This window comes from Balaenoptera physalus (assembly GCF_965194825.1).
Source record: "Balaenoptera physalus genome assembly, chromosome: 15".
In the NCBI taxonomy this organism is placed as follows: Eukaryota; Metazoa; Chordata; class Mammalia; order Artiodactyla; family Balaenopteridae; genus Balaenoptera; species Balaenoptera physalus.
In genome coordinates this window covers 68,757,213-68,782,273 of record NC_138894.1, presented here as the reverse complement: position 1 = coordinate 68,782,273, position 25,061 = coordinate 68,757,213, and the positions used below count along the sequence as shown (strand labels likewise).

At 41.9% G+C, this 25,061-nt stretch overlaps 1 protein-coding gene across 2 annotated transcripts in view; it reads left to right on the top strand.

Annotated features, from left to right (window-relative positions):
• CRIM1 (cysteine rich transmembrane BMP regulator 1) overlaps nucleotides 1-25,061 on the top strand; it is a 205,186-nt gene that overhangs the window by 108,668 nt on the left and 71,457 nt on the right. For both annotated transcript variants that reach the window (XM_082427666.1, XM_082427665.1), the window contains exons 5-7: nucleotides 11,855-11,976; nucleotides 21,396-21,578; nucleotides 23,992-24,189. In XM_082427666.1, coding sequence (XP_082283792.1) covers nucleotides 11,855-11,976; nucleotides 21,396-21,578; nucleotides 23,992-24,189 — 503 coding nt within the window. The remainder of the gene's footprint in view (nucleotides 1-11,854; nucleotides 11,977-21,395; nucleotides 21,579-23,991; nucleotides 24,190-25,061) is intronic.

The window sequence follows — 25,061 nt, the reverse complement described above, 5'->3', positions numbered from 1 at the left end:
TTGCCTCCCACAGTATATGCTTCTGGTTAAATTTATAGATAGTTAAGCTGTGGCAAGTCCTAGCATCTGAATCCCATAGTGTTTTTAGTCTGTGTGGAGAAGAAATATTCGAGTGTTTATCATGTGCTGGATGTTATGCTAACCTTGTAGGAATAAGACGTAGACACTGATGTCAAGGAGCTTACCATCTAAAGGAAAGGCATATACATGCCACATCGTCTTTATGCATTCATCTGTCAGTGGACACTTAGGTTGCTTCCATGTCCTGGCTATTGTAAATAGTGCTGCAGTGAATATTGTGGTACATGACTCTTTTTGAATTATGGTTTTCTCAGGGTATATGCCCAGTAGTGGGATTGCTGGGTCGTATGGCACTTCTATTTTTAGTTTTTTAAGGAACCTCCATACTGTTCTTCATAGTGGCTGTATCAATTTACATTCCCACCAACAGTGCAAGAGGGTTCCCTTTTCTCCACACCCTCTCCACCATTTATTGTTTGTAGATTTTTTTGATGATGGCCATTCTGACCGGTGTGAGGTGATACCTCATAGTAGTTTTGATTTGTATTTCTCTAATGATTAGTGATGTTGAGCATTCTTTCATGTGTTTGTTGGCAATCTGTATATCTTCTTTGGAGAAAGAAGATGTGGCACATATATACAATGGAATATTACTCAGCCATAAAAAGAAACGAAATTGTGTCATTTGTAGTGAGGTGGATGGACCTAGAGTCTGCCATACAGAGTGAAGTAAGTCAGAAAGAGAAAAACAAATACCGTATGCTAACACATATGTATGGAATCTAAAAAAAAAAAAAAAAAAAAGTGGTTCTGAAGAACCTAGGGGCAGGACAGGAATAAAGACGCAGACATAGAGAATGGACTTGAGGACACGGGGAGGGGAAAGGGTAAGCTGGGACGAAGTGAGAGAGTGGCATGGACTTATATATACTACCAAATGTAAAATAGATAGCTAGTGGGAAGCAGCCGCATAGCACAGAGAGATCAGCTCGGTGCTTTGTGACCACTTAGAAGGGTGGGATAGGGAGGGTGGGAGGGAGACACAAGAGGGAGGAGATATGGGGATATATGTATATGTATAGCTGATTCACTTTGTTATAAAGCAGAAACTAACACACCATTGTAAAGCAATTATACTCCAATAAAGATGTTAAAATAAATAAAGGAAAGGCAAACATGTAGAAAACAATGCAATTTAGAGGGCTGTGTGCTTTAGAAATAGAAGTGTGCAAAAAACAGTAAGCTCACAGAGCAAAGAGATCCTATTTGGAAAACTGTTGGATTTGACTTCTGAGCTCAGTCTTTAAGAATGAGTCAGAGTTCACTAGATGGAGAAAGAGGAAAGGGCATTCTAGGCTATTGTGGTCATTGATTTTTAAACTTTTAATGTGTCTTACAACTTAAAACATTACCACTAGAAAAGGGAACCCTCTTGCACCGTTGGTGGGAATGTAAATTGATATAGCCACTATGGAGAACAGTATGGAGTTTCCTTAAAAAACTAAAAGTAGAACTACGATACAACCCAGCAATCCCACTACTGGGCATTTACCCTGAGAAAACCATACTTCAGAAAGAGTCATGTACCACAGTGTTCATTGCAGCACTATTTACAATAGCCAGGACATGGAAGCAACCTAAGTGTCCACTGACAGATGAATGGATAAAGAAGATGTGACACATATATCCAATGGAATATTACTCAGCCATAAAAAGAAACTAAATTGAGTTATTTGTAGTGAGGTGGATGGACCTAGAGTCTGTCATACAAGTGAAGTAAGTCGGAAAGAGAAAAACAAATACCGTATGCTAACACATATATATGGAATCTAAAAAAAAAAAAATGGCTCTGAAGAACATAGGGGCAGGACAGGAATAAAGACACAGATGTAGAGAATGGACTCGAGGACACGGGGAGGGGGAAGGGTAAGCTGGGACAAAGTGAGAGAGTGGCATGGACATATATACACTACCAAATATAAAACAGATAGCTAGTGGGAAGCAGCCGCATAGCACAGGGAGATCAGCTCGGTGCTTTGTGACCACCTAGAGGGGTGGGATAGGGAGGATGGGAGGGAGATGGAAGAGGGAGGGGATATGGGGAGATATGTATACGTATAGCTGACTCACTTTGTTATACAGCAGAAACTAACACACCATTGTAAAGCAATTATACTCCAATAAAGATGTTTAAAAAAGAAAAAAGTCAACTACACTTCAGTACAAAAAAGAAAAAGAAAAAATAAAAAACATTACGACTAATCCTGCCTATCTTTATGATTCAAGAAAAATGGAATTCATGACAGTGTTGGTTTTTTTTCTTAGATAATCATCTCTTTGCAAGACTCCATCACTTGTTCAAGATATTTATTACTTTCTTATTGCTTTCAATTAAAGATACTTCTTAGTATGGTATGCAAGGCCCCTTGTTACCCAGCTCTGGCCTATCTCACTAGCCATGCCTCCTGCAAGTTCCCCACAGTATCCTCCAGTCCCAATCCCAGCACAGAATATGCTTCTGGTGGCTGAACCATTTGCTCCAACCTAAAACACTCTTATTTCTTGCCCTGTAGATGTGAGTAGGTTCTTCCCTCCTCCTGGAATGTCTTTCCCTCCATCTCCACTTCCCCTTGTTTGCTGGACACTTCCCATCTGTGCCCACTCACACTCCCCTACTCACACATATACACACAGCATCAGCTCTTTGTGCCTCTAGTTGGAAGAATGATCCTTAGGGATGAATGGAGGTCTTTGGACACGTGAGGGACTCCAGTGTTGAAGAGGTGGAATAGCTACTGCTGAGTGTGTACCCTTTTTTTTTTTTTCTCTCCACCAGTCATCAACAGCTTGCGTATTTGCAGTTGGCAGCCTTTGGGCTGAATTTGACCCCAAGACATGTTTTCTTTGATTTGCCTTTTTTTTTTTGCCATCTTTAAATTAGTCATCAGCATTTAAAAACTGGGATGCTTGACGTAAAACTCTGGCTTCTCTTGAGCAGTTGAAAGGTATAGCAACACTCTACGTTTCTGCACGAAGTGAGTAGTGAAGCCCCTTCAGAGGACACAGACCCTCTAGAGTTGTCTGCAACATCCCACTTCCCTTTGAATGAATACAGGTTTGCCAGCTCTGGGTGTAACTGACTTGGGGTTGGTGTCGAGAGAGAAGATATGGATGGAGGTTAAAGGGGCAGGAAATTTAGAAGTATCATGAAGGTGGTGACTCAGGTAAAACGCCATGGGTTTGGGCTGTATTGTTAAGGAGGTACCATCAGGATGAGGCCCACGCTAAGAAGAAAAGGGAGAGATTTGGGAGTAGATGGCTCTGGGAGGTTGAAGAGTTGGTGTGGTGGGAGCTTGGGCCTGAGAGACCTGGAAGGAAGGATGAACTGTTGTGCTCAGCGACTAGGATATCTGACTTGAAATTTGAGATTGCTGTGGCTAGTAAAGAAAGTGGCTGAAGTGGAGGGGCAGCAAGGGTCACTGGATTCCAAAAGATCAAGCGAGGTCAGGATGTTGAAACTGCTTCCTCCACATAGACCCGGGAGCTTCCAGATAATAATGATATATATAAAATAGCTAACAGGTGTTGAGGGCTTCTGTGTTCCAGGCACTATCCTGGGTACTTTTCACATATCAGTTTATTTAATCCACATAGCAGTCCTGTGAGATATGGGTACTTTAATCACCCTCGTCCTACATGCGGTACAAGTGAGGCTTAGAGGGGTGATGTGATGCCCAAGGTCATACAGCTCCTAAGTGGCCAGAACTCAAACCTAAGACTGCCGGATGTCAGAGTACATTCTCTGAACCTCCAGCCCCGTAGGAAATGGGCAGGAGACAAAGCCACAGAGAGGGAGGGCCTGCATGAGGGAGGAAAGCAACAGCTTTCCTTGGGCTAGCCCACGGTGATCAGCTTGGGGACGGTCAGCCTCCCTTCCACCCCAGGTGAAGAGTGAGTGTGGGGAAATTCATGGTCTCACAGTAAGGAAGTAGTGTTTTCAGGCGAGCCAGGTTAGGACAGATTTGATGGTGTACTCTGTGATGGTGATCAGATGCTGAGAGAGGAAAGGGTGGGGAAGGCAGAGCAGTGGGCGTGGGAGGATGAGTCCTTGGGAAGCAGAGCGATTCTCTGTGGGGATGTGCATTCCCTTGAGGACGGGAGACCAGAGGACCTTGCACTTTGCACTGATGACAAGGATGAGAGGTCTGGGAGTCGACAGCCCACAGGGAGCCCGTGGACGTGTGCTCAGAGTCAGCTCTTTCAGCACCAGCTCAGGCTGCAGAAGGAGAGTTAGCCGCCCAGCCCAGGCCGTGGAGGATTTGTCCAGATTCTCAAATAGGAGGTTCAGTCCTGATGTCGTTAGTGTTTGTGCGTCACGTGCTCCGGGGAGGAGACAGAATAGTCCCCATCCGATTGTGTTCTGGTGTGTGATTATGTATATCTGACACCTCCCTAAACCAGACTTCCTAAACGGAGGGTCAGGACCCCGTGTATCCCCAGCCCTACCCAGCTGAGTGCCTACCACACGCACACACTCGGCAGATAGTTACGGGATCACTGCATGTTCACCAACAAGCTGATTCCACGTTCCAAAGCATCCATTTCTAATACGGTCGGCGAATCCAGCCCTGAAATGGAAACACCTGGTGTTTCTCTGTTACAAGGTCCTGTCCCCACCAGACCCACTCCTCCTTCTCAGAGTGCCACGTGCCGGTTTCCCCTCCTTCCTGCTTTTCCCGCCTGGGTCTCCATGCGCCTCTCCTGTCCCCGTCTGCAGCCGTCCTGCCCACCGTGGGAGCACACGCCAGTATCTTTCCCCCGGGCCTGGGGAGGTGAAGGCAGAGAGCCTACCTGTCCTGGGACGTGGTTGTTATCAGCTTGTTGGGCTGAACTGAGAGCAGTTAGGACGCCTGTCAGATCCCAGCTCTCACGGTTCTACAGGGGCACGGGCCCTGGGGGTGCTTCCCAGCTGTGTGTCTGTGCCTCTGGCTCCCTTGCAGGAGGGAGTCTCTTGGGAACTGCCCCAACTCTCCTCTTCTTTAAGCAGTCACGTGGAGGCGGTAACCGAGGTGAAGTGCCCTTGCTTTCTCCTGACCTCACCTGCTTACTGTGGGGCTTGACTCTGAAAGATAATTTATAGATCTTCCAGGAACCATGCGGGCCCACTGCCTCTATTTTCTTACAGTTTATACCACTTTTCTCTCAAACTTAGCACCTAAGGATAAGTTTCCTGAGCCACAGGCCAGCCTTGAGGATCCAGCCATAATCATCTGCTCCTTGAGAAAGCTGGGAAGAGGGCAGCTAAAATGACTACGTCATTAAGGGCTTGCAGTGGACTTTATCATTATTGCCAATACTGCGTAGTAAGAAATGCAGAGGAATATCTTACCTACTTGCCCTGAATTGATACCATCCCTATACTGGAGCATATCCTTCAGTTGCTCCCCGCAGAAAAAAGCAAAACATGACAACAGCAACCAAAAATGCAGAGTGAGTTTGCTGTTGTCTCTGAAGGGAAAGTGGTGAAGAACATGGGGTTTCTGGTTTTACAGGTGGAAAGAGGAGCGGGGAGGCTTCTGGAAGGAGGCATGTGTGATCCTTAGAGCTGGGCCGTGTGCTTGCTGCTGCAACTAAGGCACGTGCCTAACCCCCGGGGTGGTGGAAATGTAAGGCATCACAGGAGGAATGAGCAGGAGAAAGGGTGAAGGAGGGTTTGTTACTTAGCAGTAAATCTTATAATGAGGCAGGAGAAACATGGTGGTCCTAAGAAACTTCCGTAGGGAGGAGTGCAGTTTTCCATCAGGATAGTTGATGGAAACCCATTCAGGTGGGAAACCCATTTCTTTTTGGATGTTTAATTTGCAGTCTTCTTTTCTTTTTTAAACTTATCCATACCTAGAAAGAGGTAAGAAATTTAATCCGTAGAAAGATAGTACATCAGACTTAATTAAAGTTGAAAATACTTTTTGTAGGATAAGAATATGTTTTATGTGTCATTGTAACTTCCTTTGCTGACAGTTTCATTGTTACCCTGTGTGGAATCCTAGTAGTACACATGCTTTGCCCTTTTAATTCCACATTCATTCTTGTGTAAAAGGAGCCTTCCTTCCCACCTGAATAGAGTTGTTTTTGATTTATAGACAGTGTTTCTCCCCTTTCAAAGGGCTCAACACTCAGTTTGGGTGTGGAATAAATGCAGGGTTGGGAGACATGTTTGCAGGGGCCTCACTGAGTCGTTTTCCCTCCAGGAAGGGGCAGGGAATAAGGATCTGCTTGGGGAAGATGAGGAGGCTGACAGTTTGCTGCTTTGCTGAGTGGTGGTGGGAGTGGCAAAGAGGATTCCTCACCCCACGGTGTCTTCTTCTAACTCCCTGTCGTTTAGCATCCTTTACAGTTTCTCTAGTCACTCTGGTGAAACAAACTATTGATTCTTCAACTTGTTGAGTATATTGTTTCTTTTCCTGCATTCCCCTCCAAAACAAAACAACACAACGTCAGAGACAAGGCCCATGTTGAGCCAGGCCTGAAGGTTGAGGTGCTTGGTAAGGAGGAGGTGGGTGTAGAAGGACAAGATGGTGATGTGCTCCAAGGACAGAGTGCAGACAAGGAGAAGCTGCAGAAGGGGATGCACCGGGATCAGACTGTGGCAGTGATGGGAATGACAGTAATGGAATCACAGGATTTTATAGTTTGGAGAAAGCTCATTAAGGTCCAGCCATCTTGTTTTATGGACAAGAAGACTGAGCATCCCAGAGTTTAAGTGGCTTGCTAGCAGTCATCCATTTTCTGGTGGATGATGGATGGTATTGGGTAGTAAATAAAGTTACTGTTTTCTTCGCTCTATGTGTCTCTCACTCATAGGCAACTGTATTCAGGCAGGAGCAAGTGCTACTAATCAAAATGTGCTACTAATTAAAATGATAAAACTAGTTGTACACAGCTTTTTCCAATGGAAAGTGCAAATTAAACTGTGATAATTGAGACACTGCACCTTTAGGAGCAAGTTGTTCAGAAAGTGGGTCCCAGATTCCCTCCAGTGGAGTCTCCTGGAGAGCTTATTATACAGGCAGATTCTGGAGCCCTGCCCCAGACTCTGAGAAACAGTCCTTGACTGTGGTACCTTGGAATCTGCATTCTAAACAAATTCCATAGTCTTTCCCTCCACAGACTGATTTTGAAAAGCACTGCACCAATTAGCCCTGAGTTTAAAATTTATAAACATAAAAACTGTAAAAACAACGCATGGCCTAACCTCTGGCTTACTAGCCATGAAAAAAAAATGTTTATTCTAGATGATTGTTTGGATGTCTTCATGTCATTCATTTTTTCATTTACAAGACAAATAAGACATGCCCCTGCACTAGGGGAATTCACAGGAGAAACAGTAGGATTTTGACTTCATAGGAGGAACAGGTCCACTCCAAGAGGAGAGAAAACTAATCCTGGTTGCTTTTTTGGTCGGAGAAAGCCTTGTAGGGCCGTGGCCTTAAGGCTGTGTGGAATTCACCTGGGGTACAAGAGAGGCAGGGATTTGAGGCGGAGTGGACGCTGAGCTTGTGGCACTGAGTGACGGGAGTGGGTGTAGGGGTTCAATGAATGGCAGATTGCCATTGTTACTTACGTGTGCAGGAGCATGTAGAGGGGCCAGTAGAATGTGGAAGCTAGAGGAGAAGTAGAGCCTAGACTTGGGAGCACCTTGTAAGCTGTGCTAGGACTCTGGGACTGTCTGTGTAGACCAGGAAACAAACGACCGGAAGGGAATGCATGAGTGTGCACTGCCTCTGAGCCCGCAGAGCAGCCAGCATGGGCCTCCTAAGGAGGGGAGTGCCCTCTAGGGGCTTAGATGGTTTTTCTGAGTGCTGTTCGTCTTTGTACTCAGCCACCCACATGCCCACTAAGCTGAATCCCTTACCTGCTGGAGAGAGAAAAAAAGACAGCTTCACCAGCCTACCTGGCTGCAGCTGTGATTACATTATGCAAACACTTATTAGTTTGGTACCTTGATTGATGATTATCTTAATACTGAGGATAACATTAAAGGCTTGACTTTTCAGGCAAATGGCAAATACAAGTTGCTTCTTGTTGGAGGTTAAAAAGCCCTTAGCCCATGATTCTGTTTATGTGAACTGACCAAAATAGGTAGGTCCATAGAGAAAGAACAGAGATTCGTGGTTGCCAGGGGCTGGGAGAGGAGAAATGGGAAGTACAGGGTTTCTTTATGAGATGATGAAAATGTTCTAAAATTAGGTAGCGGTGATGGTAGCACAACCCTGGGAATATAAAGACCATTGAATTGTATACTTTAAAAGGGTGAATTTTACAGTATGTGAATTGTATCTCAGTAAAACTGTTTTTATTTATTTGTTTTCTTTAAAAACCCTTAGCACTTCTGCTCCAGGTGTCCTAAGAGAAGTGTGGTATTCGGGGTTTCAGAGAGGAGCTATTATCTGAGGTTGGCCTGGAAAGACAGATGGTATCTAGACAGACAGCTGGAGATGAGGGCTAGATAAGGAATGTTCAGGAGACAGTAGGGTGAGCAGTGGAAAGACAGCAAAGGGAGGGCTTGTTTGGAGAACAGAAGGTGACTGTAGCATCAGGAGAATGAAGAGAAATACTGCGAGATTGAATTTGAATAAAGATCTGTGGACTTGAGAGTGTTGAATGCTAGGCTGAGAAGTTGATCAGTTAAATGAAGAGTAACTGAAGGTTTTTGACTCCAGAAGTACAGGAACTGAGCCATAGGATGGGCGTGGCATGAACTGGGAGAAGGGGAGACTTTGGTGAGAGGAGACCAGGTCGGAAGCTGGAAGTTGGAGGAGGGAAGGTTTTAGAAGTGAGGGGTAAGTGTGGACATCGATTTACTCATAAGTCAGTCCATTTCCTCAGCCGCTAATCCACATGTTTTCTCCATTCCATTGCTTGCTCTTTATCCAGGCATTGGGGTAAAGGGTAAGAGGGAGATTGGGAGGAGGGACCAAAAAAAGAATCAGAATGAAGAGAAAAGGTGATGAGGGCAAGATTCTGTTTGAGTGCTTCAGTTGTTCCGTAATTCAGTGACTCACTACAAGAAGACTCTAGGCTCTTCTAGTGGAAAATACAGGATAGGAAGCCTTGTTTGATTTTGATTTAGTATGTATAGACATAATACATTTCCTTGGCAAATAAGCGTCCTGATGAGGCCCCCGTTTGTTACCTGAGAGTGTGTGTAGACGTATCTGTCGAAAAATAACTCACATGAGTTGTATTATGTTGAACTCTGTGAAATTGCTATTTGACTATTTTTGATCTGCAAAGAAAGCAGTTTCGTGAAGTCTCAACCTAATAGATACTTGCTCGATAGATATCTGATGTGAGCCCAGATTTTAACCTTTTCTGATTCCTTCATAAGTTCCTTCTTTATTAAGGTGCTAATGGTCTTGAACATCTGCTAGTCTCAGGTTCGGGGAAGCTGTGAAGAATCAAAAGGTGGCAGTAAGTAGGGAGGGCTTGCCAAGGGGCTGATAGAGAAGGGGAAGGAGCTGGGAGCCAGCCTGCCAGCCAAAACCAGGGCATCTGAATCCTTGGATCTTTAGTGTGCAATCATTCTGGGTTTAGAAATAAAAATTCAACCTAAAGGGTTTTCCTTTCCTAAGTGGGTCACTAGGCAGTTGTGCAGTTTTAGATCTTCTGCAACATGCTGGAGACAACCTGTATGGGTCTCTGAGAAAACAAGAGAGATGTTTAAATGTTGGGAAATAGATCAAATGTAAAAAGCGGAAAAAAAGGGCAAACTCAGTCATGGTTTTCAGGTTGGTGTGATTTCTGTCGGCCCAGCAGAAAGCCTGGCACGCAAGTGCACACACGTGTTGAGGAAAGGTCTCTGAAGGGTTGAAAGGCATCAGAGGAGGTATTTATTGGTTGATCGTGGGCTTCCTGGTGTTTAACCTAAAGTAATTTCCTAGAACACGTCAGTGGGAGAGAAGGGGAATTCCCAAAGATGTGGAAAAAGGTTAGTCAGCTATTCTTGTAGGATGCTTTCACTGTAATGACATCCAGATATTGCGACCAGGGTGGGGCCTCTCAGTACTCTACCCCCATTAATCTGTAAACTCTGAAGAGTTTAAGTTGTACAGAGTATGAAGTGCAATAAATGTAAATGAGCTATTGTTACTGTAATGTCACAGGGATATGATCATCTGCTTAAAACTGCAGTGCCTAGGCACATACAAATGAGAGACTGTGGGATAACCTTACCAGGGACTAAAAGCTCAGTTCATATTTACTCAGCTGTAGAAGGTGATTGTCCGGTAGGAATAGAGATTATGAATCAAGAGCTCCCGGCTTTGCTCACACAAAACAGCCAAACATTTATTTTAAACCATAGTCAGAAATACCATTGCAGCAAAACTTTAATTACCTAACACCCTCTTCTCCAATATAATCCATATATAACCATCTCCCCACATGGAAGAAGCCTGAGAGGGGATATTCACACCTTTCCAGTGGCTTTAATGGTGTTTGGTGCAAATTTTAACTTAATTCATTTCCTTTTTAGTTCCACAGTTAACTATAAATGTCATTAAACCTCTAGGCCTGATTATGGAAGTACTTGTGGACAACAATCATATTTTAATTTATGAAAGATCCAAAGAAAAATAGGAGAACAAAACAATCAAATAAGAAGAGGGAAAAAACAGAATGAATGTGCTAATGGTTCTTCCCTGCTGGGAATGTTACCCTCCCCTGATCTTGTCCTCTCTGGTACATAAATACCCACATACTTCCGGCAAGGATGTCTCTTTTTAGGATGTCTTCCTTTCACTCCTGCCAACCTGGGAACTCCCTTAGTCATCCTCTCTACCCTCTGACCCACGCTTCCATTGCCAGGGGAGTCCCAGGGCAGAGTCTAGCTGCTCCTTCCTTGTATTACATTTACATCCTGACACCCTGCTGCCCTGAGCTTCTCATTTCCTGCCTCTTATTTCATTATAACACATCAACATCAGGCAGTTGACAATATCTTTTTCTCCTCTTATATTTACCTGCCTCTTCTTTTCCTATGGCCAGGCAAGTTTTGCAGCAGAGTTGAAGTTAAGGGTGAGAGCCAACAGAGGTAGTTTGCATTCAGAGAAGTGCACACATGCAGCTTAGAAGGTCCAAAACATTAAGACCTTCAGCTTCCAGATAGCTGTCACAAACTCCATTTGCTAAAGCTTATGCCTTTTATTTACAAAGCTCCTCGGTCTTCAATCAGAGTCTATTTCTTTTATTATACACAATTATAAATTAATTAATGTAGCTCCAGAGGAGGATGCTACTAGACACAATCACACAGATTACAAAAAAGAAAAAAAAGCCAACACTAATAACCTATTAGTTGAAAGAAGAGTCAGAAAATTTGCTGAAAAACACCTAAAGGTCAACAGCAGCCAAGCAGCAACATAGAATCATTTAACGCAGGAGGATCATTCTGTGTCAGACCGTGCAAGCATCACTGATGTCTGGAGTAACAGGATAATGTATGCATGTAAAGATGGCCCTGAGTCATCAAGAAAATGTTTGTTATGCTCAATACCAGTCTGGTTAAGTAAGAAATGAAGTAATGCATTTTAGGAATATTTCTGTCAAAATGGTTAACGTTAAATATCTGGGCGTATACTGAGGAGATGAGCCTTAGTTATCTGGAATGCCAGTTATGTTAGGACACGCTCCCCATTCCCCAGCGACACCAGATAAACAGGACAGTGTCATAGAGAGGGGTGAATAGTTTTCCACAGCCACTTTGTCTGTGGTCTCCCGACTTCTGTGTTGTTGTTTATTCATGGGGTTTTCCTTCCCTTTTCTTTGGTTTCAGATGCGAGTGTCTCTCTGGCTTATGTGGTTTCCCCGTGTGTGAGGTGGGATCCACTCCCCGCATAGTCTCTCGTGGAGATGGGACACCTGGAAAGTGCTGTGATGTCTTTGAATGTGTTAATGGTACGTGGGGTTTCTCTTGTTCTCAGAGAGTATACATTTGTGCAGGAGGAGGAGGGAGGGTTCAATCTAGCTGTTTCTGTCTTTTAAAAGGCAGAGAATATACTCAGGGACTTGATGAAACTCAGAAAGAATATTTGTTTAAGATCCCACTAGGCAGTAGAGAAAGTTAGGAAAGGAATCATCATTCCATCCATTAGAGCATTTTGGAAGTGTAATCACAGACTGCATGTAGCCATCATATTCTACTGTGTTTCAGTAGTTCAGAAATTTTAGGATTGCAAGAAAAGGATCATGGAAAATGTGGTCATCTCCCTCCTATCATTCAAGATCTCATTGCATTATTGTCAGAGGTAATCTTTGTAACTAACACCACATTGGAGTGTCCACAATTTGAAAGAGAAAAGACACTGTTCCTCTAGTTTAGCATTTTCCTACTTAGAGGAAACACCTCTGGCCATTATATTGGCCTAGTTGGATATTGGCCTAGTTGGAGCTGGAACCTTGTGGACCAGAAAAACAATCCTTCAGTCATAAGATTACTTCAAATAGAATCCACCTTTCTCCCTTGGTGTGTGATGACCTGGCGTTTATTGAATTTAGATGCTAGAAGGGAGGAGAGCCTAAAACATGTCCCTCCATCAGAATTTTCAGAAGAAAAACAAAGAATAAACTCAAGCAAGTGAAATGTCAGTAATTTTAGAGGACGTTATTTAGTCAACATCTAGACACACAAGGAAAATGATTTTGGATTTGGACAAATATAACAAAATTACGCATATAGAAGCGTCCATATTTGCCGCCTACAAGAAATCGGGGTTCAGAAGATTTTCTGCCCTCCTCCCAAGCTGCCCCTCCCCCACAAGAAAAGGTTATATTAAAGTCCAGACCTGTTTCACCGAGTCCTGTAGTTTTTAGTCCAGTGGCTGCATATTTTGTTTTGTTTTGCTTTGCTTTGCTTTGAAGAAACACTTGTAGTATGGCTTTGTGGTTAAAAGAGAACATAGACTACAACTAAATGACTTCAGTTTGAAAACTAGTTCCTCCATTTAGTAGCTGTGTGACTTTGGTCATCCCTTGGTCTCCCTGGGCCTCAGTTGCCACATCTGTCAAGTGGAGTGAATAACAGTAAATTAAATGAGGTTTTGTATGTGAAGCACTTGAAATTGTGCCTCAAGAGCAAATAGTCTTTATAATTTTTTGTGCCCACCTCCTGTCATATCCAAAGATGCTGTTCTGGACATTGCAGGGGGATGGAGAAGGTGAGGGGAGCCTCCTGACTTAAAGACCTTTATAAATACAGGCATGCAGGGAGAGGTGCAGGAAAAGTTCCACGTGCATAAATCTCTTCTCAGTGCTTCTCTCCACCCGTATTATTATCCAGCCGGTAGTAATATCTGTTAACCACCAGCAAATGGCCAAGCCTCTGGTACTGCTGAAGTGAATTGATTGTAGGTGACATTTTGTGAATATTTAACTTGTACCATTGAGACAGAAATAATTGGTCCTTGTCCTGGGCTTCCAGCATCTCAGATGTGCTTCCTTCCAGTATTCATCCCTCTGCACGTCTGTCTCTCATGCTAGAATCTGAACTGCTAGAGAACAGAGAATCTATCCTTGTGTCTGTGTTATTAGCACATTGCCTGCCTCTCAGAGTGCACCCAGGTTCTGATGGGTAGTTGGGTGGGTGAGTGAGCAAGTGATCTGATTCATATCATCTTAGTTCCCTCTAGAGTGGCTGTTAATTATCAGCCCATAGAGGGCTTACTTTGTGGGAATTCGCCATCTTTTACTGCCCTACACTTTAATCTTAAGTCTCTTGTCCCCAGGAAATATCACCTCTAGTAATACAGTTTGCCGTTGTATCCTCTGGGTGAGGAAGAGGAGTGCCTTTCTTCTTTCCTTGCTTCTTGATTATAGAAACCCAAGTGTCATGACTTTCTCATCAGGACATTAACTTTACATCTCTCCCCAGTGTGATATGGTTTGGACAGCTGATAACTGCCCCCCACCACCTCAGTGGCCTTGCCCCCGTTTATAGAGCCCTGACTTCAGGAACAGGACTTGCCTTCAGCTGTGAGAAAATGTTGAGATGACAAAACAGTCACAGGATTTCTGGTGTTTGCCTCTTTCTTGCCACCATAAATTGGTTGGGTGATCTTTGCTTTATTTCGTGTCCTGCTACAGTGTGCCTATTTCTATATTAGTCATTCAATTGTAGATGAGACTAGAAACTACAGTACTCTGAAGATTCAAAATCCCACAGAATAGTGTTTATGGAATTCTGTCTCAAAGCCTGTATTTCACTTTTTTTGTCATATACATACACACATACACACACCTCCCCTCCACACATACACATATTCGTATGTAAGTGTATGTGTTTGTTTGTTTATTTGGCAACTGGTGCCCTGGGAAAATCATACTGTTGTCATAAGGTCACCATTAGAGGATATTACATATCAAAAATTCATTATCATTGCCCAGATGAGCAGAGGTCTATTTTATATATACATATTTTAAAAAGCCATATATATATGACTTTTTAAAATATATATATATATATAGAAAGCCTTGCTTATGCACAAAGGATTTGAGGCAACTTTACACTGAGAACAGATACAATAACATAGTGGTAAAATATTAATGAGAAAAGAGAATCAGAACCGTAGAGTTGTATGTAAAAGTTGAAAATGAAAAGCAAAAAGAAAGTGCCTACAGGTATGCAGGCCATAGCATCTGTCTGTTTAATTGTTGGAGTTAAATGTCAAGTTAGGCCCCCAGCGTCCTGGCCATCAAAGTGAAAAAGGAGATAGAATCAGATCTGCAGTTCTTATTTTTAGAGACAAGAAGCCTGCTGAACAGGGCAATACTCTGCTCGTATGGAAGCTTGAAAAGAGAGCGCTGGATGACACAATAGATCCTATCCTTAGTTGCTTTAATCCCTTAAATGCGGAAACAGATTTCCTCTGGCTACTCTTCTCAATAAAAAGCAAAAGCAAAATATTAAAATACACCTCAGCAAAAGCAGTTTTCAGAGGTGAGTTTGACACCCAGCTGGAACCTGGGTGTTTAGAGGACTACTGATTGATTTTGAGAAACCCCCAAACGTGTAGGAACACGTAGGAATAGATCTGGGAGCCCCAATTCAGGAGACAGTGGGTTGCATGTTAACTAACCCCGTGTGCAGAAACAGAGATTGCCTGCCAGCACTCGGCTCCTAAGCGGCCGTCCAGGTGATCCATATGCTTATGTTATTTTTTTAAGACAAGCGTTATAGTGAACACAGAAGGTTAAAAAATATTCACAGAGAATTCAAGAACTCCTGAGTTTTGAAAACATTAGCCTAGATGAATAGATGGAAAGAACATTCTCCATAAATATTCGTTCTCTTTTCTGTTGGGTTCGGTTTTATTTTGTGGGGGGAGGATGGGAGAGTTGCCCATCGGATTGTTATGGTCTGTGACTAAGGGCTGAAAGGAGGACCTGTGAGGTACTGGCTGAATGAGAACCCTGTTGTTTAGAAACCAAAGGAACAGGTGGTATGATTGAGCTCCTTTTGTGTAAACTTAGAAGACATTAGTATCGTCCCCTAGAAGTATGACCTCCACAGCAGTGTTGAATAATCCCAGATCTTCTTCAAGAAACAGTTCTGTGTCTGCTCCTGCCCATAAGCAAAACTTTTGTCATTAGTCAGCTGGAGCTGAGTGATGGCCTCTACTTTTAGATGGACATGTGTTCTCCATTTGGTTACAATACACCCTATTGCCTTACACTGGCCCAGCTCGCTCATTTCTAGAGGCATTTGGGTTTGAATAGGGAAGTCATCCACGTCCAGAATATGGAAACAGTCATATGGTTGCTTAGATATGATCAGCTGTCCAATGTACATGCACAGAAATCCAAACTAGAACATCATGGTTTGAGTGTTGTAGCCACTAACTGACTCTTCCAGCATCAGACACACATGTCAAATCCATCAGTCACAGGAGAGCCATACCCAAAGTCAGCTTGCCCCTCATGTAAAATTTGGGCCTAGAAAACTAAGACCTGCAGTTTGTTAAGAAACTTAGTACAAAAACTTCTAATGATAACCCATTGTCTGTTTAGCAATAATACTCAGTAATATTTCTAGGGATATAATGTCTACTTCTACAGTGATGGAGAGAATATGGCACTTTGAAAGAAATATTCCACTCAGTATGCATTTATTGAGCATCTGTTGTGTTCCTGGGGTCTTATCAAGCTAATTTTGCTTAAGAGTGATACAGTCTTTTGCAGTCCTATTTTGTAAGTATTGTTCCCCTTCCCTTATCCTGAAGTAGTATCTGCCTGGTATTCTCTAGCTCACACACCCTGCTTCCCCCCCATAGAAAAGGTGTTTTCCTCCTTCAGCTATCTGGAAGCTCATGTACCCTGTCTTTGTGATTACATCAGTTTGTTGCTGATTATGGAGAAATTTTCAGACATTTCTCATCTGTCATACAGTTGTCTCTCTTTTGACTTCTTAAGTCTGCCCACTTGCTTCCTCTACAGCTTACCCCCAGTGAAAGGAGACCAGAGGCAAGACATTAGCCATTTCCTACTGAGATATTAAAGAGAAAAAGCAACGGAAGTATACCTATTTGGATTTTTTCTCCATTTTCACATTTGATGTGAAGTTCTACATTTTAGTCTTTTCCTTTGCTAAAATTATATACCTATCACCGTCTGCCAATCAGTGTAATTTGGCAGGCAGTAGAAGTTATTAACAGTCTATAAGGTTCTTTTTCAGGAGTTCTGGAATATGTTAAAGAGGGAAGAGAATATTCCAGAACTGAGAAACATAAAATTTAATTGGGCAGACACAAAAAACGTGCAAAAATACCTAAAAAGACACTTTTGTGCATCTCAATGCATATGCACTTTTATGCATTGATAAGTACAAGTTACACAGTAAATTATTTTATTTATAATATTATTCTTTTCTCTGTCCATGGAAAATGTCCTCTTATAGAGGTAGTGGTAAACTCCATAGGGTTCGAAGATTCACATGTATCCCCAGCAGGTGAAGAAGTAATTGGTCATTGCTCCTCAAAGACCACTGCCAGCCATTTTTATCATGCACTTTTCTGAAGAGCTTCTATAAATTTGTCTCAGCATCAAATAGGGATTTCATTATGTTGTGTGATTTTTTTTTTTTTTTAATCCTAAAGAATCGATTATGTTTTCAAGGCTGTGTTTTCTGGGACTCTCCATCTCTCTAAATTCCATTCCCTTGCTCTCTGTGCCTTAGCTAGTGAAATGTAACTCTTGTCAATCCCATCCCCTCCCGCTCACGTTTCTGCACAACCCACCGTAAAAGCGAGTTCATCTGGAGCCGCTTTATTCATAACCACAGCCTTCCCTTCTCACTCCTTCAAATCTCACACCAAGATTTGTGGCTTCACCCAGATGGTAGCTGTGGTTGATTAAGGCAAATAAGTATTGATAATTAATATTGATTGGTTTCTAAAATATTTTTTTCTTCAGTTTGAATGGAAGCTCAGCATTTTGTTAGAATGCAGTATTTTGCCTCCTTCCACAGCATGCAAATTTGATTGATAAAAAGCACTCCATTTTCTACACTTTGGAACTTGTGGTCCAGCTGCCCAGTTTCTTCCAATCCCAGCTCAGTTTAGTATGTTAGCTAAAAGTATAATAAATTCTGAGCTGTAATAAGATGATTCTTTCTGACATGAGTTTTCTGAAAAAAGAAATAGTATATCCAGCCAGCACTAGGGAAGAGGTTCAGACATGCACATTTACTGCTTGCGTAAATATATACACACATCTCATCTCACACTAGTTATGTGACTTTAGACAAGTTACCTGATATCCTTAAATTTCATTTTCCTCATTGAAAAAGAGGCTATTAATATTTGTTCTGTCTTCTTGACAGAATTGTTATAAAATCAACTGAGAAAGTACTTGTTTGTCCAAGTACAAAACAAATGTAAATATACTCAAATTAAAATGCAGTGAAAGTCTCAAATATTTCAAATATCCAAGGTGACATGGAGAAATGACGTTAGGACAGCAGAGCCCATGAGAGTTGTGTGTATCATGATCTGGTTTTTCCCATCTTATTAAACAGGGTGCATTAGCTCAGGAGAACTTTCTTTAGCTTGGAAGTACTTTTATTTTACCAGCTTTATTAAGATACATACTATGCACTTCACCAAGTGAAGTTGCACAATTCACTGTTTTTAATGTAGTCACAGAATTGTTTGATCCTTGCAATCAATTTTAGAACACTTACATCAATCCCCCCAAAATTCCCAAACTCATTAACGGTCACTCCCCATTTCCCCCAAACCCTCCAGTACTTGGCAACCACTAATCTACTTTCTGTCTCTATACATGTGCCTGTTATGGACATTTCATATAAATAGAATCATATACAGTATGTGGTATTTTTTGACTGGCTTCTTTCACTTAGCATAATGTTCCCCAGGTTCATTTATGTTTTAGTATATATCAGAATTTCATTCCTTTTTATGGCCAAGAAATATTTCATTACATGGATATACCACATTTTGTTCATTCATACATCAGTTGATAGACGTTTAGGTTGTTTCCGTTTTTTGGTTATTATGAATAGCACTGCTATAAACATTTGTGTACAAGTTTTTATGTGAATAGATGTTTTCATTTCTCTTGGATAAGGTTATACGTAAGAGTAGAATTGCTGGATCCTCCGGTAACTCTGGGTTTCATATACATCCTCACCAGCGATGTATGAGAGTTTCAGTTTCTCCACATCCTCATCAGCATTTGTTATTATCTCTATGTTTTTCATTTTAGCCATCCTAGGATATGAAGTGATGTCTCATTGTGGCTTTGATTTGTATTCCCTTAATAAGTAATGATGTTAAGCATCTTTTCATCTGCTGCTTGGTCATTTCTGTATCTTATTTGGAGAAATTTCTATTCAAATATTTGCTATTTTTCAATTGGGTTGTTTTTATTGTTGTTCTTTATATATTCTGATACAAGTCCTTTATCAGATATTTACAAATATTTTTAATCTGTGGGTTATCTTTTTCTTTCTTTATGGTGTTCTTTGAGGCACAAAAGTAGAAGTCCAGTTTAACTATTTTTTCTTCTGTTGCTTATGCTTTTGGTGTCGTATCTAAGAAACCATTGCCTAATCACAAAGTCTCAAAGATTTACTCCTGTTATCTTCTAAGAGCTCTGTAGTTGGAACTATTACATTTAGATCATAGTTCTGTAATTCATTTTGAGTTATTTTTTGTATATGGTATGATAGTGGTCCATTCTTATTCTTTTGCACGTGGATATCCAGTTGCTCCAGCACCATTTGTTGAAAAGACTATTCTTTCCCTCAATGAATTATCCTGACACCCTGTTAAAAATCACTAAATATGAGAGTTTGTTTCTGAACTCTTAATCAGTTCCACTGAACTGTATATTTATCCTGATGTCAGTACTACAGTGTCTTGATTACTGTAGCATTGTAGTATGTCTTGAAATCAGAAAGTGTGACTCCTCTAGCTTTGTTCTTCATTTCAAGGTTGTTTTGGCAGTTCTGGGTTCCTCACATTTCCATATGAGTTTTAGCATTGGCTTGTCAGTTTTTACAAAAGAACCAAGTAGGATTTTGATAGAGATTGCAATGAAAATATAGATCAATTTGGGGAATATTTTCACCTTAACAATTTATCTTTCAATCCATGAACATGGAATATATTTTCATTTATTTAGGCCTTCTTTACTTTGAACAATGTTTTTTAGTTTTTAAAGTACAAGTTTTGTGCTTCATTTATTAAATTTATTACTAAATATTTTATTCTTTTTAATGCTACTGTGAATGGAATTTTTTTAAACTTCATTTTCAGATTGTTCTTTGCTAGTGTGTAGATACACAATTTATTTGAGTTGCAGTTGTACCCTGAAATCTTGCCGAACTTTTTGTTCACTAGTTTTTTAGTAGATTCTTTAGAATCTTTTAAAATTCAAGATCATGTCGTCTGCAAGTAGAGAGAGTTTTCCTACTTACTTTCTCATATGGGTGCTTTTTATGTCTTTTTGTTGCCTAAGTGCCCTGGCTGGAGCCTCCAGTACAAAGTTGAATCGAAGTGGTGAGAGTGGACTTTGTTGTCTTGTTCCTGATTTAAAGGGAAAAGCATTCACCCTTTCACTATTAAGTATGATGTTAGCTGTGGGTTTTTCATAGATGCCACTTATCAAGTTGCTGTTTAACAACTTCTACTCCTAAGTTACTGAAAGTTTTTATCATGAAAGGGTGTTGAATTCTGTCAAATATCTTTTCTATGTCTACTAAGATGATCCTGTGGTTTTTTTTCCTTTATTCTATAGACATGCTGTATTACATTAATTGATTTTTGGATGTTAAACCAACCTTGCATTCTTGGAATAAATCCCACTTGGTATATAATCTTTTTTGTATGTTGCTGGATTCAGTCAGCTAGTATTTTTTTTTTTTTTGAGGATTTTTTATGTCTGTATTTATAAGAGATAGTTTTCTTTTTCTTGTGATGTCTTTGTCTGGTGGGAGTTCTTTTAAGTCAACCAAAATTAGAGTTAAGAAATGGATTTAGGGAGACTGTTTTAGGGCAGAGAAAAGATTTTAAATCATTGGTGTCATTATGAGAATTATAAGTGCAGGGCTTTGAGTCCTTAGCAGAACATAGCCTTGAAACACAATGGAAGGAGTACAAGGTTTTAGTTGAAGAGCTACTGTTTTTGCTTCTATCATTTGCTAAATGTGTGACTTTGAGCAAATTACCCAGGATTTCCTCACTTCTGCACTCAGGATAAGTATTTCTCCATCAGACCTTTGTTATTGGGATTAAGTGAGGCAATGCATGTAGAAAGTGTTTTTTTAAAGGCCAAGCACTATTATAATTACAGATTATTAAACAGGATAGAAAAAAGAATTTAGGAGAAAACACTGGAGAAACAGAAGAACATAACCTCTTAAAAGGCCTAAATAAATTTTTTGAGGCAGAACAAAACCTAATGTGGAGGCAGGATCATTTACTTGAGGGTAGAGAATTATTTAACAAAAAAAAGTTTTGTTTAACAAAAAATCTTTTTAAAGCACAAATCAGAAATGTGAGTTTCATGGTCACATGGTTACCTTTATTTGGGATAAGGAGACGCCAGTATAGATTTTACTAAGAGGAATTTCTATTCCTTAGTATAATGAGAATAGTGATGTGTTTTATTTATTTTATTCTACTTTACTTTGCATTGCTTTGTCGCTTCTGTTGTAAAAAATTATATTGAGTGTAGTAAATTTCCATCAAATTTTAACCTGCTGTCAGACAGTATTTTCTAGAGGCTGTTTGAAAAGTATGAAAGGACACCACTCAGAAATGACTTTGAATCTGCCTTGTTTGTTTTAACTCCTTTAGAAACAAAGCCAGCCTGTGTATTCAACAATGTGGAGTATAGCGATGGGGATATGTTTCGAATGGACAACTGTCGGTTCTGTCGATGCCAAGGGGGTGTTTCCATCTGCTTCACCGCCCAGTGTGGTGAGCTGAACTGCGAGAGATACTATGTGCCCGAAGGGGAGTGCTGCCCTGTGTGTGAAGGTAAGGACAGGTGCCAATCAGAGAATAAGAAGAAGAGACATGGTTTAGGGACTTAATATCAAAATTGACCTACTTCAGTCTCACTCCAAAATAGAGGAAGATTGAAGAAGTTCCCGTTTTTTGTCATCGTGGTCTACCTTTTAGGACTTGGGTAATGCTAGGTAGACTGTGTGAAACTGTCAATACTTCCCTGAGGGAAGTTACACCCTGGGGGTAGACAGTGGTCACCTGTTTCCACAGATCGACCTGAGGTTTCCCGGAGGTGCTTTCTGTTCCTCCTCTGTGGTTCCAGCAGTTCCCTGGCAAGTCCTGGGACTTTCTCTTCATCCTGACATTAGAATTCCACCTACCCTGCTCCCCTCAGATTGCTCAGCTAGGACAGGACCGCCCTAATCACTGACCACCTCAGCCAGTCAGCTCAGAAAGGAACCGACCCTGTTTCCTTTCCGATACCCACGCCAGTTCCGGTGAGAGCAGGGCTCCCCGTCCTTTGAAAACGTGTGGTGGTGAGAGTGGGGTCATGGTGTGGCACGGTGGTGACACCAGGGCAAGGCCCAGACAAGTGTCCACTGTGGCCCTGGGCAGAAGGATCCCCAGGGCCTGCTTTCTCTTTATTCCCCTTTTCCCTCCAAGAAATAATAGGTCCATGTTCCTCCAACAGGCTCGACCCTCCTGTCTCTCCTATTCAGAAACAATAAACATTTCAGAATGATAACTCTGAATATCATGTACTACAATCCACACATTTTAAGGATCAGGATAATCAGAAAAGTAGTCACTTGTCTGAGTTTCCAGTGAAGCCAGGAGCAGTGAGTGCCTGATTGTGTCTCTGGTCTAACTGCCCTACACTGTTTCCCCAGAAAGGAGGATCGCGTGAGCTTTCTTGTCCTGCCCGGACCACAGACCTTCAGTCTGGAGTCAGGCACATCCGTCTCATGTCTGACACTCATCCTGCCCTTACCTCCGCACGTGAAATGGGAGGACAGAATTTCATGCCATGTTCCATAACTTTTTCTGTTTTCTAAATCCATTTCTTTTCAATATTTGAGCTCTGTTTACCACATAATACTGAAGATATGAAATTGCTTAGAGTATGCAAACTACATTCCTAACATTGAACAGTGGTTCATAGCAGGGAGGCCGTCTTCCCTGTTAGAAATTATTTTTGCTAACATAGGAGAAAGGTGGTTCACTTTTTAGGTGTCATCAGGGATTTTAAGAAAGTCACATCAAACTTTTAACCTTCCCAATTGATTTGTTCCCTAGCTAGTTGGTTGTGTAAAAACATAGATATGGACCTCTGTGTAATAATCATAATGAGTTGTCTGGGCATAGATCCGGTTATGTCTCACTCCCCGGAATTCAGATCCAGGCTCAAAGTAGAAATGAAGTATGCAGTGTAATATTTTTTATAAAGAAATTTTATAAAGTCTTATCTAACTCAGGTCTCTTGGCTGCTTGCATCTCTGGCAGACTGCCCTTCTGAAGCTGTGACTGCATGCTTTTCAGTTTTGGCCTTCTAACTCTCTTGTAATGCCCTACTACCTCTTTGGAATAAAGAGGACCAAACTCGGAACTGCCTGGACTTTGCTTCCAGCACAGCAGCACTTGCTTCTTGAGGCCAGATTTTATGTTTCTGAAAAAGAACATTGAGTGATTTATCTAGTTACTTTCATTTATAAGGATATTTGGGTTTTTTTAATTTATGTGCTTGTCAGCAACCTCAGAAAACTTTTTTACACTATCCTCGGCTACCTACGTTCCCCAGCCTCAGCTGCTGCTTGACTGCTCAGCTTGGGGGAGAAAAATGGCGTAGGTTCACAGCTTTCCCTCCAGGGCACAAGCAGTGCCATGTATGGTTTAGAGAAGCTGTGTCAGCCCTGTCCTGAATAAGGCCACAGCAGGGGACTGTATACACCTCACTGTGCCTCCAGGCACCGTGAGATAGACTTCAGTTAGTCCTAGAAATAACAGGCTCACTATAAGTTAGATGGGGCATTATTCTTTCCAGTTTACAGGAGGTAAAATGCAGGTGTAATAAACATTTAAGCTGGCAACTCAGAAGGCATCATCAGAGCCTAAAACAGATCAGCATTTTTTTCTCACGACCAGCCCACAGCTCCGTCCACGAAGTTTTGCACCTTTATGAAACGATAACACCTGCACATTGGTTTTTATGCCTCAGATCCCCTGCCCTGTGTGCCGTGTCAGGATGGGTGGACAGAAATTCAGCATGACAGCTGCTTTTGCATGTCCCCCTAGAGACACCTCCTGCAGCCCTGAGCTGCTGCTGAGCACAGCTGGGAAAGAACTGCTGATGACGAGAACCTGGGGAAAAAAATATCACTAGGTGCGGGCAGAGATAAGATGTAGAATGCCCTCAGTCTTACTCTGAACTCACGTTTTAATTTAGATCCCGTGTATCCTTTCAATAATCCCGCTGGCTGCTATGCCAATGGTCAGATCCGTGCCCACGGGGACCGGTGGCGGGAGGACGACTGCACGTTCTGCCAGTGCATCAACGGAGAGCCCCACTGTGTCGCGACGGCCTGCGGACAGAGCTGCATGAACCCCGTCAAAGTGCCTGGGGAGTGTTGCCCCGTGTGTGAAGGTAACCCTCGTAGATTCTAACGAGCCCCTGGCGAATATGTCGTGTTGGATAAGCTTCTACCAGTATGTGCTTGCTTGTTTTCTGTTTCCTCAGGCATAATGTCTGCTTCATGCTGTTACCAGTTGCAGATGAATTTATTATAACAGCCCAAACTAATCATTTGGGGGAAGTGTTACACATTTACAGTGAGAATAGTGTGGTCTTTATTTTGCCACTGCAGATAATGCTTATCTGAATACTTTACGGTCAAAGTATGTATACATTTTAATTCAGTTCACCGCAAGCCTGATTAACAGCCAAAGGTCAACACAATGAAACGAAATGAAATTGGAAATAAGACCCATGACTCAAAGCATAGCTTGTTCAACTTGTAATGCTTCCATAAGCCCGAGAGTCCTGGCAGCTGGAAGAAAACCCTGGAGCCGTCAAAGGTGGTTTTCACTGCCTGGATTCCTCACCCTGAGCGTCCATTCTGCTTCTAAGATCTCGGTGGCTGTGGCTCTGCAGTTCCGCTCGGGCTTCTTCTTATGTCTTGGCTACCTGCATTCACTACCTCTCTTCCTGTTTAATGGAGAGAGCCTGAGATATCCTGGACTAGTCTTTCCATCCCAACCGCTATTCCAGGCCACTTCCCCCATCCTGGGAAGATTCTTTGCACAGTTAACTCAAGTCAGCCTTAATCCTTGGTCCACGTCTGTTACTACAAACAGGAGATTGAATATCTATACTGACAGGTCCAATAGAGAGTGTCTGTCATTAAGAAGCACATTTGCATAGTGAAATGAACTGAGGTGGGTCAAAAATTAGTCCTTGTGGAAGATGGATCCTTCTAGAATTTTTTAAAACAGCTATTAAGGAACTGACAGGTCTTT